This window comes from Daldinia loculata (genome assembly GCF_022478755.1).
Source record: "Daldinia loculata strain CBS 113971 unplaced genomic scaffold F4817scaffold_99, whole genome shotgun sequence".
Lineage (NCBI taxonomy): Eukaryota > Fungi > Ascomycota > Sordariomycetes > Xylariales > Hypoxylaceae > Daldinia > Daldinia loculata.
Genome location: NW_026054953.1, coordinates 24,455 through 40,282, shown reverse-complemented (window position 1 = coordinate 40,282; position 15,828 = coordinate 24,455). Strand labels below are relative to the sequence as shown.

General features: G+C 49.3%; 4 protein-coding genes across 4 annotated transcripts; 1 reads left to right on the top strand and 3 right to left on the bottom strand.

Annotated features, from left to right (window-relative positions):
* Positions 1-1,576: 1,576 nt before the first annotated feature.
* Positions 1,577-4,857, top strand: F4817DRAFT_353803 (uncharacterized protein; the record flags this gene model as incomplete). The annotated part of the gene is made up of 3 exons (XM_049305433.1): positions 1,577-2,719; positions 2,794-3,485; positions 3,538-4,857. Coding segments are annotated over exons 1-3 (1,787 nt in total), but the record flags the coding sequence as incomplete, so codon positions are not given.
* A 411-nt stretch (positions 4,858-5,268) lies between these two features.
* Positions 5,269-6,353, bottom strand: F4817DRAFT_310252 (uncharacterized protein). Its single transcript, XM_049299912.1, has one exon. It carries the CDS (start codon positions 6,204-6,206, stop codon positions 5,331-5,333), a length of 876 nt encoding a protein of 291 aa, XP_049153844.1. The 5' UTR covers positions 6,207-6,353; the 3' UTR covers positions 5,269-5,330.
* Positions 6,354-7,162: 809 nt separating this feature from the next.
* Positions 7,163-8,533, bottom strand: F4817DRAFT_362517 (Asp-domain-containing protein; the record flags this gene model as incomplete). The annotated part of the gene is made up of 4 exons (XM_049306535.1): positions 7,163-7,680; positions 7,740-8,061; positions 8,115-8,278; positions 8,329-8,533. The coding sequence occupies 4 exons, from the start codon at positions 8,531-8,533 to the stop codon at positions 7,163-7,165; spliced, it is 1,209 nt and encodes a 402-aa protein (XP_049153843.1).
* Positions 8,534-9,446: 913 nt separating this feature from the next.
* F4817DRAFT_353796 (cation efflux protein) lies at positions 9,447-12,554 on the bottom strand. Its single transcript, XM_049305432.1, has one exon. It carries the CDS (start codon positions 11,832-11,834, stop codon positions 10,074-10,076), a length of 1,761 nt encoding a protein of 586 aa, XP_049153842.1. The 5' UTR covers positions 11,835-12,554; the 3' UTR covers positions 9,447-10,073.
* Positions 12,555-15,828: the final 3,274 nt, after the last annotated feature.

Here is a 15,828-nt window from a genome sequence, read left to right as displayed (position 1 = left end):
CACGACGGAAAGGGGGGGGGATTGGACCGTGTCTGACCGAAAAGGAACCAGCAGCCCAGCCACCGAGGAGGAGGGTGCGGGAAAGGTGAGGAGGAACACCTACCCCTAGACGCGGATCGGTATGAGGGTGACACAAAATCTTCGTTCAGCCGTAACCCGGAGAGATTGAACAGACATGGATAAGTAGTTTAAAACGAAATAGAGATTGGTCACGGGGATTCGAGTCCATCGTAGATCGGAAATCGACCATCAGATGACAAACAATTGCATAAAGCTCATATCGGCTGAACAAATCAGTCAACCCGGAGGGGACAGAATGCATGGGCTAATCCATGGCATCGCGTCGTAGACCGAGTGAAGGATGCATATTCGCCTGTGACGAATTTGCATTTCGCAGCATCGGATGAGGGCGGCAGACGGCCACAAACAAGAGCAGAAAATAACGGGACAAGGGCCAACCCGCGCGCGAAGGACGTGGACGTAGTAGCAAGTGGAGGAAATGTCCGGGACAAAAGAAAAAAAAAACCTGGTAAATAAGGTAGGCAAGGTATCTAAATTTTCTCTCTCTCCCTTTCCTATCCTTCGCATGCATTGGCAATGTCGGTAGGTAGCAGGTAATGTGTGGCCTCACAGCGCAGACGTGTCTGATCTTGTGTCGCCTCGCAGCGCCTCGCCTCTTGACCGAAAGAGCCTACGGTCGACGGGCTAGGGGGGGTGCGTGTGGGCACTCGGAGTGTCACGTCTCTCTGGGCTGTATGTCTGCGACGTCTGCGCTGGCGCTGTCGCTGATTGGTGGGTGGATAGATTCATTGGCGGGCAACTTGAAAAATGGATAGGGAATAGACTACCACGTGTTTACCTGAGATCCGCCGTAGCCACGGCCAAAATCAGATTGAAACGATACATGAGAGCAACCTCACGTCTCGCTGTGTTGCAGTTGGGCGCTCCCCCATGTGTTTTTTCTTTTTATTATCGGCCGATATAGATTATCGGTTGGTAATTAGGTCTTTAAACCGTACATACTGGTAATAAAACAAGTTGACCTTGGTAAGCTGTAATTTCGGGGAATGATACGTAACGGCCCTTTTTTTTGTTTTGTTTTTGAGAAGGGCGAAGATTAAAAGAGAAAGGAAAGAAGAAAAAAAGAGAAGACGACGATCTAAGACGAGATGGACTTAGAGGGACTTTGAAAAAAAGACTAGAGCTATATTATGTACATAGTAGCAAACAAGAATGAGGTAGTCGCATGTCGGCGTACATGAAATAAATGCTGACCGGCCCCGCCGCCATCTTGGGAGAGTACCATGCAGAATCGTCAAGGTGAGGTACTCCTTCTAGGATCTGAAGTGGTATAGATACTTGGATGTGATGTATCAGGTAGGTGAGAAAGATGGAAAGAACTCGGCCCCGCACTATTCAAATCTTTACATAGTACAAGTACCTAACAGGAACCGCAACTCGAGCTCTCATTGGAGCCTTGTATTACAGTGCCTCGGAAGCCGCATACGATCCTCGTCGTTTCTATGTTTCTATGTTTCTATAGAGGTCTTTCTTTCCAAGGTTGTGTTTTGTCTCTCAAGGAAGTTGCAGTTGGTTGGGCTACTACGGGTTACTATTACTACTCCCTTCTATAGGATCGTTTTTTTGTTTTGTACCTATCGTACCTATTCTATACCTTATACCTTATACCTTTATACCTTAGGTACATTTTGACCAGTCGCATAATTGCCCTTGTCGCATGTAATCGCCATACCTATCAACCGTACAACCGTATCATTCCCATCTCATACGTCCACTGCCCATACACCATACACACCATACGCCATACACCATATACACACCACACACCATATACCTACAACATACCTACCACATACCTACCACATACCTTACCTACGTCTCTAGTGGACCAGACCGGCCTACGCTTTTCGTCTAGAAGCTAGATCTACGGTACCAGCTGTACTCGTTCCCGGTCTGCTAACCACAGGTCTGTTAACGGTCTATTAACTCCATACATATTCGTACATATTCTTACATATTTCTTTCTTCACTTCGCGGCAATTTTGCTATCACCCTCGTTTAATATTCTCCACTCCCGGTGCTAGCATCCCTCGAATCCCTCAAACTTCCCATCTAGTGCTCCTCCGAGCCTTCTTCGTCACCCTTCATTATGAGGTAGCCGTGCTATCGCTGTGTGAGCGCCCAGAACGACATGCATCCTGCACCCAGTCTGTCGGAGTCATTTCCTAAAGACAGCAAGAGTGAGGATAGAGGTCAACACGTCTCTCATCAGCATGAGCAACAACAGCAGCAGCAGCAGCAGCAGCAGCAATCACAGTCCGGCGGGCACCATCATCAACCTGCTCAGCAACAACTTCAACCGCACCAGGGAACACACCCCGAGCACGTGCGACATGGAAGCCTTCCAGCATCACCAGGCCAGTCGGCGACGCCCATGAGGAAGGACACGGGCTCATCCACGTCGACAATCACTACCGATACGACGACAATCTCCAATGTCTCGGCTGACACTAACTCGACGGCCTATAGCGTAGAGTCGTCACAGTCCATCTTCTCGGTCAAGGATGGATCAGAGATCTCGCACAATCGTCGTGCTAGTCGTAGGAGGACGGGACCTTTATCTGCCCAGCAGAGGGAGAAAGCCGCACTGATTCGGAAGCTGGGCGCGTGCGCCGACTGTAGAAGGCGGAGGGTTGCTGTAAGTCACACATTACGATCTACCTATCTTAAATTTCGTTAGCAATATGACGCTCACATGATTACCCTCTCAAGTGTCACCCCAACCATCATAATATGACGTGGGAAGATGCTATGCGGAAATATCGCTCGTCTAGCCCTTTGCAGGAGCTCGCGCCCCTGCCTGGTCGCCGGATCAGCCCCGCGCCAAACCATGCAGCCCGTGTCAGACATCACTTCCCCCAAGATGCTCAAGAGATGGAAATTGACTCCACCCCCGCTACTCCTAACAACACCCATAATACGCCAGGGCGGCCACCGCTCAGCGACGCTAGGATCCGGACGCCTCTTCCGTCAGGCCCGCGGCTGGAGAAACCCATCTCCACGTCTCCCCTGGCTGCTGCACCGAACCATTTCGTACCCCTGCCAAGTATCGACTCGATCAAGGTAGACCTAGAGAATGCCGCGTCGAGGATTCTATCCTCGCCTTACCGCAGTCGCTATAGCAGCGTCTGCGCGCTTCTGATCTACTGGCAGGATGACGAGCACCCCGGCGTGGCGGCCGCGGTAGAAGAACTGGCCGGGGTCTTCGATAAGTACTACCATTTTGCGTACGAGGTGCTCAAGATTCCGTCGTCGTCGTCGGACGGCTGCACTAACTCGTGGAGGTGGCTCTCGCGGATAATCAACGATTTCACGGACAAAAGCGACACCAGGGACGTTCTGAAAATTGTGTACTACAACGGGTATAGTTACTTGGACGAGCATAGGGAGATGGTTCTGGCAAGGTGAGCTGTCGAAACGTCAAATTTGTTTTTCCGACGATCTAACCCCAGATAGTTCTCGGGACCGTGCGAAGGCTTCGACTATTCGATGGAGCGGTATACAACAGATATTAGAGGAAGCGCGCTCGGACACTCTCATTGTAATGGATGCTGCATACTTTCCGTCTTCAAAGATGGTCCGGCAGAAGGGGGTGTTGGAGCTCATTGCGGCCTCGTCCTCGGAAGACTACTTTGACGTGTTGGACCGAAACGGGTTTACGAGAACGCTAGCTGACCAACTCCGAACACGGGCCACCCAACGATTTCCGAATCCCCTGTCAGCCGCTGAGCTGCATTCGAAACTCCTATCCGTCTACCCTAAGATCATCCAAGACAAGCACCCGGAGAAGGGGGTGATACTAAGCTTCCCTTCGCCGCTGCACATACAAATTTCGGGTAACTCGAGGTTACCTTCGATTACGTTATCTCCGCCGCAACCACCTCGGGTGCTGTACCCCGAGAACCTCCACGGCCCTCAGTTGACATTTTCGATGCGGTTGACCGAGGAGGTGGTCAACCTTGAGAGCTGGGCCGAATGGCTTCGTATGATGCCGGATGGGATCAGAGACGTCAAAGTCGAAGGTCCATACACAACTACGTTTAGGTGACGTTTCGTCTCCGATCTGATACGTTTTCTTGCTCTCCTTTGTTTAACGCGCCAATCTGCCACGAGACCATGATAACCAACACCTTTGGAAGGAAGCGAATGGGCAAAATATATTGCTCGTCACGACTAAGAGTCACCTACCATCATGTTGCTGCTACGAAGCGTCTCTCTTGATTTTTTATGTTTAACGAAAGATGATTAGCGACTAGAGGCATGGAGGGCGAGTTGTTTTTTCTTGCATACAATTCATCATACCCACTCCTCTTTATGTCTTGTTTTTACCTACCTATGGCGTACAGGGGAAGAGGCTGTAGCTACGGGTGCGCCCTATAATCTGGATAGATTTTGGCTTTTTGGCATGCCATAGCATATCGAAATATGACGAACGACAGTTTGCTGATCTGAAATGCTTCTGGCAGAGGATGACCAAAAGTAACACCAATAAACAGACTCTTCAATGAGGTTACCTATCCCAGATCGAGGTCGAAGTGCCCGCAGCTGTTCGGTGTCGTAGCGTAGGTCCCGGTGAAGATACCCGATGAATAGACATAGATATAGTAGCAAATGCTACCTATAATTTTGAACTATATACCGTCAGCAGTAGTATGGATTATATTGCTTGCCCCCTGCTTGGGGGCTAGACCCTTGGATGCATTGTACAACTCAAAGCTATTCTTGGTGATTTGTAAACGAAGAGAGCATCTGATAGAATTAGATACCCTAGCGTTTAACAGGGTCGTAAATAAAGTAGAATCATGGTGCAGCCTATTAATAAAATTAGCAACTCGGCAACTCGGCAACTCAAGGAGATCGGTACAATACAGCCTCAAGCGAGGAAACCAGTAGTGATATTGACGCAGCAAATTTATAATAAATGGAGAAGAGTATACTCGTAATTATACACATCTCTCCTCGTCCTGGATCTCGCCTTATTCACTGTCCCAACCGCTTTCTGTACCGATGCATTTTCGAATATCCCATCACACATTCGCATATACTACCTGTAATAACCTCTCCCCAACGCCACAAGCTTCAAACACAGAATATGACCCCCCTCCACAGGTCCACCACGAGGTAACATAGACCTCGACCTCGGTATATCGGATAGGTACCTATGCAAGTATATACCAGCCAACCAACTATACACACCCTTTTACTCCTTCCATTCACGCCCTTACCCAGGCTCCCCCCCCCCCAAACATTCACTCCGCCGGAGCAACAACTTCAGCTCCAGCACCCTCGGTCACATACCGCGCTCCGGCAAGTATAAACTCGCGGAAGACCGCAAATTCAGCCTCGTCGCGCGGCGCGTATACCAGGACGTACCCCCACGGCACCACGGCGCGCGACCCCCAGACACCGGCTAGTCGATGGCGCTCCGCCCACCCGGCTTCGATCGCGGCCTTGGCGTCCGCTGGGCTGAGCGTCACATGAGCACTTCCCTCGCCGTGCACGTGGGCGAACTCTCCGCCTGACCCCCTACCAAGTCGGGTACGTAATTCCAGGAGAGTCTTCTGCTTCTCGGCGTCGTCGGGCGACGCGGAGGGGAGTCGTAGCCATAAGGCTTGGTGCAGAGGGCCCTCGAGCTTGCTTGTCCGGACCTCGAAGAGCGAGGCGTTGGCCGCGGCCAAAGCATCCAGGAACGCCTTCTCCGCGGCTACGGTAGCGGGGGAAGCAACATCCGAGGTCTGCCGCTGGGGCGCGACGAACGTCGGGATGGTAGGGCGGTCGCCCTTGCGTTTGGGGATCTGGCCCTGGCCGTTGCCGAAGTACGTCTTTGCCCCCGCGGCGCCGTAGAGTGCGGCTACGTCTTCTAGCCGCGTGTACGGCCTAGGGAGGGGCTCCCGGGTGTCGGAGCGGGCGATCACGTGCATGCTGGTTTGGAGGAGCCAGCCGAGGAAGTGGTAGGGTACGCCGCCGGGGCCGAGGGCAAGCCATTGCCGGTAGCACGACCATGCGTAGGCGAGCAGCGGGGCGGCGGCGGCGGTTATGCCGGTGGCGAGGAGGATGGGTTTTTGGTGGGCTCGGAGGACGTCCGGGTTGATGAGGGCCGCGTATTTCTTTTGGAGGAGGCTCATTGTGGTGGTGGTTGCGTGTGTATGTAAGTGTTCCGGGTGCGGGCGAGTGAGAGTGGAGTTTGTATGGGGGAGTATGGGGGGATTATAACCGTGAGATGAGACTCGGATCGGATACAACCGGCTCGGCGAAGAGGAAGTATATCCGGGGCCGATTAGACTTTCCCGGGTGTGTTGGCGATAAGTTGGTTAATAAGAACTTAAATACATACGACTCTTCGCTGAATCTTTTATCGCATCTACTTATGTAAGTGCTCAGGTGCCTATAATTAGCTTCGAAAATAGGACTTGGAAACAAATGGAGAAACGGCGATATTATCCGTTACTATCTTTATTATTTATTTCCGCATTCGTGCGTATGTATTGTAACCGAGGCAGTGCGACCACTCATGGTGTGGCCGGAGGACGGCTGAGGACCAGCGAGTGGTGTGATGTCAGGCCAGGCGAGAGGGAGAATCCCAAGAGTGTTGGCGATGAACCCCACCAACAACGAAGCCGGCTTTTGTTAGCTTCGATTATGACGAGGATGAGAGCAGACCTCTCGCGAAGGATGACGATTTGATAATGACAACTTCGCCTCTAACAGGCGAGAACGAATCCGATCTAAATCGGGAGGGGACAAGCGACCGAAGTGCCGAGCGCGAGTGATATTTGGGTTTTAATTAGGTAGCTCACTTAGGTGTAGGTAACTTACATGAACTTCCTAGGTTAGAAAGCGTTAGATTTATCCTAGTTATGAATCTGATTATCAAAATTGGGATTACTGAACTGACCTTACAGACTAAAATACGGTCATAACCAAAGTCTAATATGTATATATTCATAATGCAGATCACTAATTCTGGACTTTATACAGAGTAAACCATTCATACCAGGCCTATACCAAACCCATGCATACATATAATATAGCTAGCTAACTTCTCTAGCTATGTACGGACTAAGCAATACGACCCAATCCCTCACAGAGGCTTATTAGCAAATCCAAGTTCGTTATTACCTCCGTGGAAGACTACGAACTGCGCCTTCAGGAAGATATCCCCATAAATAGCAAGCGGGAAAGTTGCCGGCGAAGCCTGTATACCGCCGAAGCAAGTCGTCGCATCCTCGAACGTGTCGCCGTCCACGGGTGCGAAGTTGATGAAGTCGCCGGGGATCACGGCCTGGTGACTCCCGATCATCGCCGTGTAATCCGGCAGCGAGGCGGAGCACGGGAAGACGTATCCCCCTGCTCCCCGTACGTCGTTGACGGCTCCTTGCACCTGCGAGTAGTACGCGTCTGCAATCTCTTGCGGGAGAAGCAGGAGGGTAGTGCCCGTGTCTGCGATGGCTTCGTGCGGCGCAGAAACGGCACTTGAGCCGGCGATCGAGTACCCCTTGGCGGTAAACTGCCAGAAGCCGGAGGACGAATTAACAGGTACGAATGTGATTTGTCCAGTAAACTCGGTCGCATCAATGAAGCCAAAATTGTAATTACCCGCTGTGATCTATCAGTATACTATCCGCATAATAATAAGCACTGGTTCGTGATGTGCTTACGCTCTGCTTTCCTCAGATTCGCTGTGAATAGAGGAGACGCGAGATCTGATACCGCGTTCTCGAAGAAAGTCTTCTGCTGGGTAGGTTTAACCGTGTTTATAGAACCGAACGCCAATCCTAGAAGCCCGTCTGTATCAGGTCGTTGCGTAAACGACACCGAGACGTTACGAGCTGACTCCACTGCTTGATTCTGAACCGTAACTCCACCGACCGAGACCTTGTCCAAGTACACGTTACCGTTGGAGCTGCTGCCGTCGCCGTAGCTGATAGCCCATGATTCCCCCGTTAGCAGCTGAGCCGTCGAGCTCTGCTCAATATCCCACTAGAGCAAAGGAAGTTAGTAACGGTTGGTCCAAGGAGTCAATAAATACATACGGCATCTTGGCCCATGACTTGAATCCCTGGTGTCTCGGAGCTAAATACCCACAGATCGGACGAACCCGTGTCAAAGTCTAGATTCAAAGTCTGCGGGGGAGTACCGATCTCTACCGGGCATAAATACTCGGAATCAAACATCTGCGGAACCGCTGCTACCTCGCCTAGAAACAGATAAGTCAAGGCAGTAAAAGCAAGAGGGAATGGTTATAACCTTGAGGATCAGCAGCCGTGTTATTCCCAGCCCCACCGTTCCCTAATAACCCGAGTTCCTTCAGTATCTCCTCTACAGCAGAGAGCAAATCATCAGGAATCGCCGCGCCGTATTTCGAATACGCCTTCGCGATAGCCATAGACCCCCTTCCCTTACGCCGGCCGTAGAACTTCTTATTCGGAACCTGACTGATCTTAAACGTCATGCCCCCAAGAGTCGTGATCTCAAACAAGGGGTCCAGCACTCCGCGCTTCTGCACGGGACCAGCCGATGCCAGGTCACGGCAGCAGAGAACGTACGCCGCTACGGCAGCGGCGGTATTCGTAGCCCTCATGATGATGACCGTATCGTCGATCTGACTACCTCCTAACCAAAAAAGAATGACTCGAAGAAAAGAGAAAGAACCAAGCTCTCAGAGAATGGAACACGACCGCTCAACTAGAGCAGATTCAAACAGACTACAGGAATCCCGAACCGGCGAGCCAGAAAACGAAAAGAATGGGTAGGTGAGAGAAGGCTGATATTATCAAAAGAGCGGCATAGAACCGGAAAATAGAAAAAGAGAAGAGAAAAGCAGCTTTCAAAAAACTAGAGACAGACAGACAGACAGACACATCGATGCAATTATTCGAACCTACCGAACCCGGTTTCACACCACGCCCACCGGCGCAGCCATCCCGGGCGCGAATGCGTGAACGGCGTTAATCCAGTACCCCGATCAGTAGCCCATCATGCATCGCGAGGAATGATTGATATACCCAGGGGGCAGTGGCAGTCGCTCCGTTACAGACTCCCATACATATCGAGAGAGAGCGCGCGCGGAGGCGTTCGCGCCTTGTCTGGAGAGAACCATGGTCGCGGGCGATCATTCATGCCCCTTGCCTGTTACAGACGGGTTTAATGCTCAGACGAGATGATCAAACGTGAGATACATGAGCTGTATGCAATCAATCAATATTCGTAGAATAGCATCGCCAACTCTCATGCTGGATAAGGCGGAAATATGTAGCAGTAGTTACGAGGCTGTCGATGGCTGAATACCTAGGTAGGTATGTACGGATAAATACCACCTCATGAAATAACTGTCAACTCGTCAACGCAGAGGTGAGATGAGACGAGGCGAATTCAAATCGGTAAAAAATAAAGTAAGCGTCCGTGCGCTATGCTTAAATTTCAAAGGGGGTGAGTGAAGCAAACGCGGAGTTTCAAATGTCCACGTGAAATGCTACGTCGGATATAACTCCCTACACGATACCATGGAAAGTATCCGATATCCATCTGTGATGAATCATCTCACGAGCCTCATCTTTAATATCGCAGGCATATAGCCAGGTATCTACCTAACCTAGTCCATACAATCATCCTAGAAGAAACCATGTACATACACTTATGACTCTATGTACACATCGTATAGACCGTACCTCCGAGCAATCCAAATCTACATCTCTGTCACCGTCCGCTCGAGCATCGCAAGAAATGAAATGCATTGCATTATGAGTAAACATGCATTTCGGAGCCTGATTTGTACATTATGATTGACCGCCCTCGCTCTGCCTTTTCGCTCTGCCTTTTCGCCTTAAACGCCTGCGCACTATTAGACATGTACTAGAAAACACAAGAGACGCTCATCTATGTAGTCTGTCTAGCCAGAGCCGAGCAGTACCATACTATTCTCACACCATAATGACAGCCCAATGATAATAAACGTCTAAAGTTACAAGTAATTCTTTTCTCTGTCGGCCAAATCACCCCTGGTGGTGATGTCCATGTCCGTGATCGCTATCCTCGTCGTGATCGTGAGATGCCGAGTGACTAGACCTGCGGCTCGATCCTGCCTTAGAGGCAGTCTGCGAAGGTGGCGGACAGCAACTTTGGCCCACGCAGTCATCTACGCATTCTAGAAGACACATATCGGGTGGGTAGCGTGGGGAGGCTTGTCCGTCAAGCGTCGTAGAGCCGTCGTCGATAGGAACGCAGTCTTGATCTAGACAGAACTCGGGTTGGATAGTGGCGCTATGGATGCCATAGGCATGGAGACATTTCCGTGCTTGTTTAGCGAGCTTCATGTACTTCTCCCCCCCTTCACTCGTGATTGGGAACGCGACCTGTATGTGCAGCGACGCGATCAACTTTGTGTCGGAAAGCTGCCAGATGTGGACATGGTGGCAACTAATTACGCCTGGTAGAGCCTGGATGTCCTCTTTAATGTCCTGGATATCGATGTGATCTGGCGTAGCCTGTAGCAATACCTGGGCTGTCGCTTTCGTCAAGGGAATTGCCGATTTGAGAATGATGAGGGTAATAAATAATGACACAGCCGGATCAGCGTAGTATCGTCCCGACCAATCAGTTAGCCAGATAATCAGAGCGGTAGCAATGACACCAACGTTTCCTAGAGCATCACCCAAGACATGGAGGACCATAGCGTTCATACCCATGTCGGCGTGGTTGTGGCCATGACCGTGTCCCTTCTTCCTCGACTTGGACGTCGGCCTGTTGTGATGGTGGTCCAAGTGCGTCCCCGAGTCACGTCTGCCACGGTGATTACGATGAGAACTTCCCGACCGGCCTGAGTAACCCTTCTGAGCGGACGCCTTATCTGCCACACGCTCGTTCGCTACTAGGGGTGTGGTCTCGTCAATAGCTGATTCCTCGCGAACAGGAGAGTCCGTATAATCATCGTCAATAGAACTTTCATCAGTCTCCTCGTTACGGCTGGATCGGCTATGTTCGATGATATCCTGTCTAAAGCTAGCCGGGTGGATGCTGAAGTCATCGATACTAGCTAGGCGGCTATGCTTAAGGCTACCTGCGCGTCGACGCTCTCTTCCCCTAGGAACGGAGCTCTGACTAGCGCGTTCGTGGAGATCCGGCCTTCCTAGTTGCTCAAATTGGATGTGACGAACGGTCTCTGGCGAGGCGTTCGCAGCACGGGCTCTTGCTACCGCAACTTCGGGCAATATATCTCCCACCGGAGCGTTCTCGTCTAACAATGCCTCGGTAGCGGTTACTCTGCCCTCCTCAGCGGCTCTAATGCTATCGTGCTTGTGAACATGTTCGTGTCCGTGCTCGTCATCGTGGGAATGTTCGCCATGATCGTGCCCGTGTCCTCCCAGAACCAAAAACCCGACTAGATTCGAGGCCAACCCGCAGCAGCCCACGATAAGAATGAGTTTCGGGTTCGAGACTTCCTGAGGCTCGATGAACCGAGTTAACGCTTCGAGAATGATGGAGACGCAAAGGGCAATTAGGAAAACAGCGTTGAAAGCAGCACCGAGGATTTCGGCGCGAACCCAGCCGTAAGAAAATTTGTTGGTAGTTTCTCTCTTAGCAACAGTCACAGCCCACAGACCAATAATCAGCGAGATGATATCGTTCAGCATGTGGAACGCGTCTGCCATCAATGCCAAGGAATGGACCATAAAACCTGATATCAACTCCACGAGAAAGAAGACGATATCGATGGCCAGCATTATGCTGATCCGGGTGGTTTTCGACCAAGCCATTGCGTCGGTTTTGATGCTGGACTAATCGATAGAGGTTTGTCGAATAATGTGATGGAGCCGGAGCTCGTTCGCTTCTTGTCCTGCGGTTATGTATGACAGAAGAAGAAGAAAATAAGGGGGACAAGATTAGTGGCGATGGTCCGGGATTGCGGGTTCACCTAGACAATAGAGAAATCTAGGCCGGCCCGGCGTTGCTCGCTCGGTGTGATAAGAGAAAAAGTTAAGTGTGTAATTAAAAGTGCCCGTTAGTCGCTGCCCGAGTGGCTATTAGACACTAATTGTCGTAGCCATGCAACGGCCGGCACCTTGGTATTTATTGTCTGAATGCTAGCCGACAGGGCTGCAGGGGCAACGAAATATTGACGTTTCGAAACAGGCGAAACAGACGAGGATTTTTTGAGACGTAAAAGTGAAAGAATTGGGGGTTTCTTCTGGTTCTTTTAGGAAACGGCTGAGCAGAAGCGCAGGGGGACTGTCTTGTGGAGCCTAACGGGCGATCAAAGATTCATAACATGCAGACATGTAATGGATAAAACGCAAGTTCAGGTCGGAGCACTGTTCGGAAATCACAAATGGCGGGGATTTTGTTATCAGATGAAGCACGGACCTTGCCTTGGCAGATGCAGCTAAATGGAAGGATCTTTGTTCTGGTTCCGATTGGCTTCCTGAGGAAAGAGAGGGAACTTCTGAGGGACTAATGGCACTATTATATCATAGAGGTTTGCCGCTTGTTCTTTCTATTTATGTAGGTTAGAGCATCTCATTGGACCGCTTTATATGGAAAGTAGTAGGGCGGAATACGCGGGTATGTATTATAGCAGCAGCGAAGTACCTATGTACCTATGTATAGCCAAATGATTGGGGTTTCCATTAAAATCGGGCTGACCGGATGGCAGGTGGTAGGTTATGCACCTAAGAAACCTTATGATGTCGTACCGCTATATATCTGACCCATTATCAAACGACGTGCTTCAACAATTATTCGTGTGTTGGAATGTGCACCTCAATTTTAATTCTCGGCAAACAATATTCGGAACCCATTCCATTCCGAACAATGTTGCCCTTTTTCAATACCGGACGTCTCCCTGGGTCCCAATATGCAAACGACCATAATAGGAATAAAATAATAATAGCATCAATACCATATCTTCCCTTGAACGGACAGACGGGTCGAAGGTCTATGTAGGAGAATATTTTATGACTAAGGCCAGAGAAGCCGGTAGTATGTTTTCTAGGGATGAATAATCGCCCTTCTCTTATAAAGCCCCTTTACTCAGCATGGTTACAACCGCCACCAACAGCCACTTTCAACGTCTCTTATGACTAAAGTCTACAACCGAGCCTAATTTTCAAATTCTCAAGCATTAAAAAGAAATGCATTTATTAAATCTAAATCTAGTAGCCACCCAAACTCACGCACAGAGCCCGCACAGCACGGCCCACCAAAATTACCTTTTGACTTGAAGTTTTGACAGCAGTGACATAACTTACTTTTCTAACCCTCTTTGAATTACAGTCTTTTAGGTAAATGCGATACTTTACATCGCGGTTTTAGCTTCTCTCTACGCGTACAACAACCCATTACTAACCGTCGACTCATTCTTCCACGCCTCTAAAGAACACCCTTAGGACCGTATCCACTTAAACGATCTTGAGGAGCTTGTTGGCTTTTGAGATAGTAAATCCTGTTACAACGTCCGATATGTAGTCGACATCATAGACTCACGATACAAGTCTTTCTTCGGTCCGCTTCCACTATGCATTACCACGACTCTTGTTGATTTGAAGATAATATCTAGCATTCAAGTTTTCCCCAAGCCGACAGATCGACGCCTGAAGCGGAGCTGTGAGATTTGTCAACGTCTTGTAGAATATTTTGCCTTGCTACCTTGACCAGAATCTATTGGGCTGAGTTTATTAGAAGTTAACGACAGTGATCACCTTTCTATTCTCTACGACAAGTTTTGTCACACTCCAATATGGTTTGCTATAGCAATAATCATCACATGTAGGACAGAGAAGTCCTGTTGTGGTATTTAATCACAAATGGCCGAAAAATGGTATTATATAGATTTACCTAGTAGTGTTACCCCTAGACCCCATCGATAATTATATGTTGTTTTCCGGGTAGTAGGCACTCTCAGATGAAGTTAGACTCACCATCTTGATACTTAAAGAAGCAACAGCCATCATATCATTAGAGTATTCTTACCCTAGTCTTTTTTTCCGGCTTATTTATCTGAAAGAGACTTTGGCTGGAGTGCTTGGGGGCTCACTTCCTGACACCGATACGTTTGTGGTTTAGGAAGTGATTTAATACGTTCTTGTCTGCAGAATTCTTCCTAAATTTGTCTCTTTCTTACAAAGAATCTCAGCTTATAATCTTTTTCCGTGCTCATTCGAGTGCCTAGACGAGTAAACGAAGTGCTCGCCGCCGAAGGCATACGGCTTGTCTGTTGATATATCTTATACATAAACTGATACTTGGCCGTTCGATGCTCTAGGGCCATGATCCTAGATGTCGGTGTGCTAGACCCTATAAAGACAGTGGTACTAGAATGATTAGCAGATTTGTTAACATGATGTTGAATATACTATTACCATCTAAGATTTTAAGACCTCGGATTCTATCTAAGTAGAAATAGTATGAAATAAAAATGAGATATAAACAAAGGCTGGAGCCCCTTGTGAACACCTTTCCTGGGGACTCATGATAACACACCTAACATTCAGCAAACTTTCTACCACCGACAAAATACATGAACGGGATTAATCGGCTCGGGTTAAACTACGAACCAGCCCAAATCCGTACAATATGTGTTGAATTTGGTTATAGGATAGAGATTGAGAAATTGGGGACAATGTGAATGAAAAGGTAAAGTCATCACCAGTATAGACAGGGTGTAATTACCCTCCAAGACCGCTGTCCCTACCATTAATACTACCTAGAATGTCAAACCCATCCAGTAAGCAGTCCAAATCCGCAAATCCCCGCGTTAGTCCCCAAAGCCGGTTACAGGAGGTCTTCCCCTCAGCCATGGGTTAGTCTCCGAGTGTAGTATGGGAGGCATCGTATAAATCGATCACCGAAGTATCCTCGCCTATAGATGCGGAACATTCATAATGAGGACTATGATCCGCCTTAGACAGACTTTCGCGAGAGCCCATGTTTTAGCGGGTTGCAAGCGGGCTTCTTCGGGAATAGGGGGATGAGATGTAGTAATCGAGCTTGCTTAAAGGCGTTTGATGAGAATGATGGATATGGTCACAGGACATCGAAGCCGAATTACAAGCACGATAGCCTTAGTAACATATCTTTTCCTCGAGGATATAGCAATGCCAATGCTCTTGTCTTCGATTGGAGTTGGAGTGGTCTCCTTGCCTGCGGCCTAGCCTGTCGATCCCACCGACCACCTAGGGGGTTCAATGGTTTGTCACCATTGCCTCACTATATTATGTACATATAATTACGAGTATTTCTATGCTGTTCAGGCGAGCTAATCGCGCTCATGCTGTCTTAATGGGCTGGGTAGCAGTTTATGTGAGTACCTGATTAAACCCATACTTCACTTTTGAGACAAATGAATATAGGTAGGTTATGACTCTAGCGGCGATGGTTCAAGGAGATATTACCGTATTGGTCTATAAAACTAACTTAAGATCCAGGGGCATTCAACTGCAGGGCTACCGCACCTATGCGCCAACCGTGACCACTTGTTGTCGTAGCATCTCTATCGCCACTTAGAGGCGGGGAAGCAGACCTGTATATACCCTCATTGATGCTCATGCAGGCGGACGAAGTAAGTGTTTATTCCTGAGTAGCGGTCACGATGTAGGTGTCATCCTGGGCCCTGGCCGCGGGAGGAACGGGACGTAACCGTTCATCTTCGCGCGAAATAGTATCTGCTGCCAAACGGGTGGTGCATGTCGGCAGTGTACGTCGATTGTTACGATAATCCCACCGGTGAGAAGCAAGTTGGATGCGGATGACCTA

Coding starts and splice junctions, on each gene's coding strand:
- F4817DRAFT_310252 (XM_049299912.1), bottom strand. CDS start 6,206: ATGAGCCTCCTCCAAAAGAAATACGCGGCCCTCATCAACCCGGACGTC.
- F4817DRAFT_353796 (XM_049305432.1), bottom strand. CDS start 11,834: ATGGCTTGGTCGAAAACCACCCGGATCAGCATAATGCTGGCCATCGAT.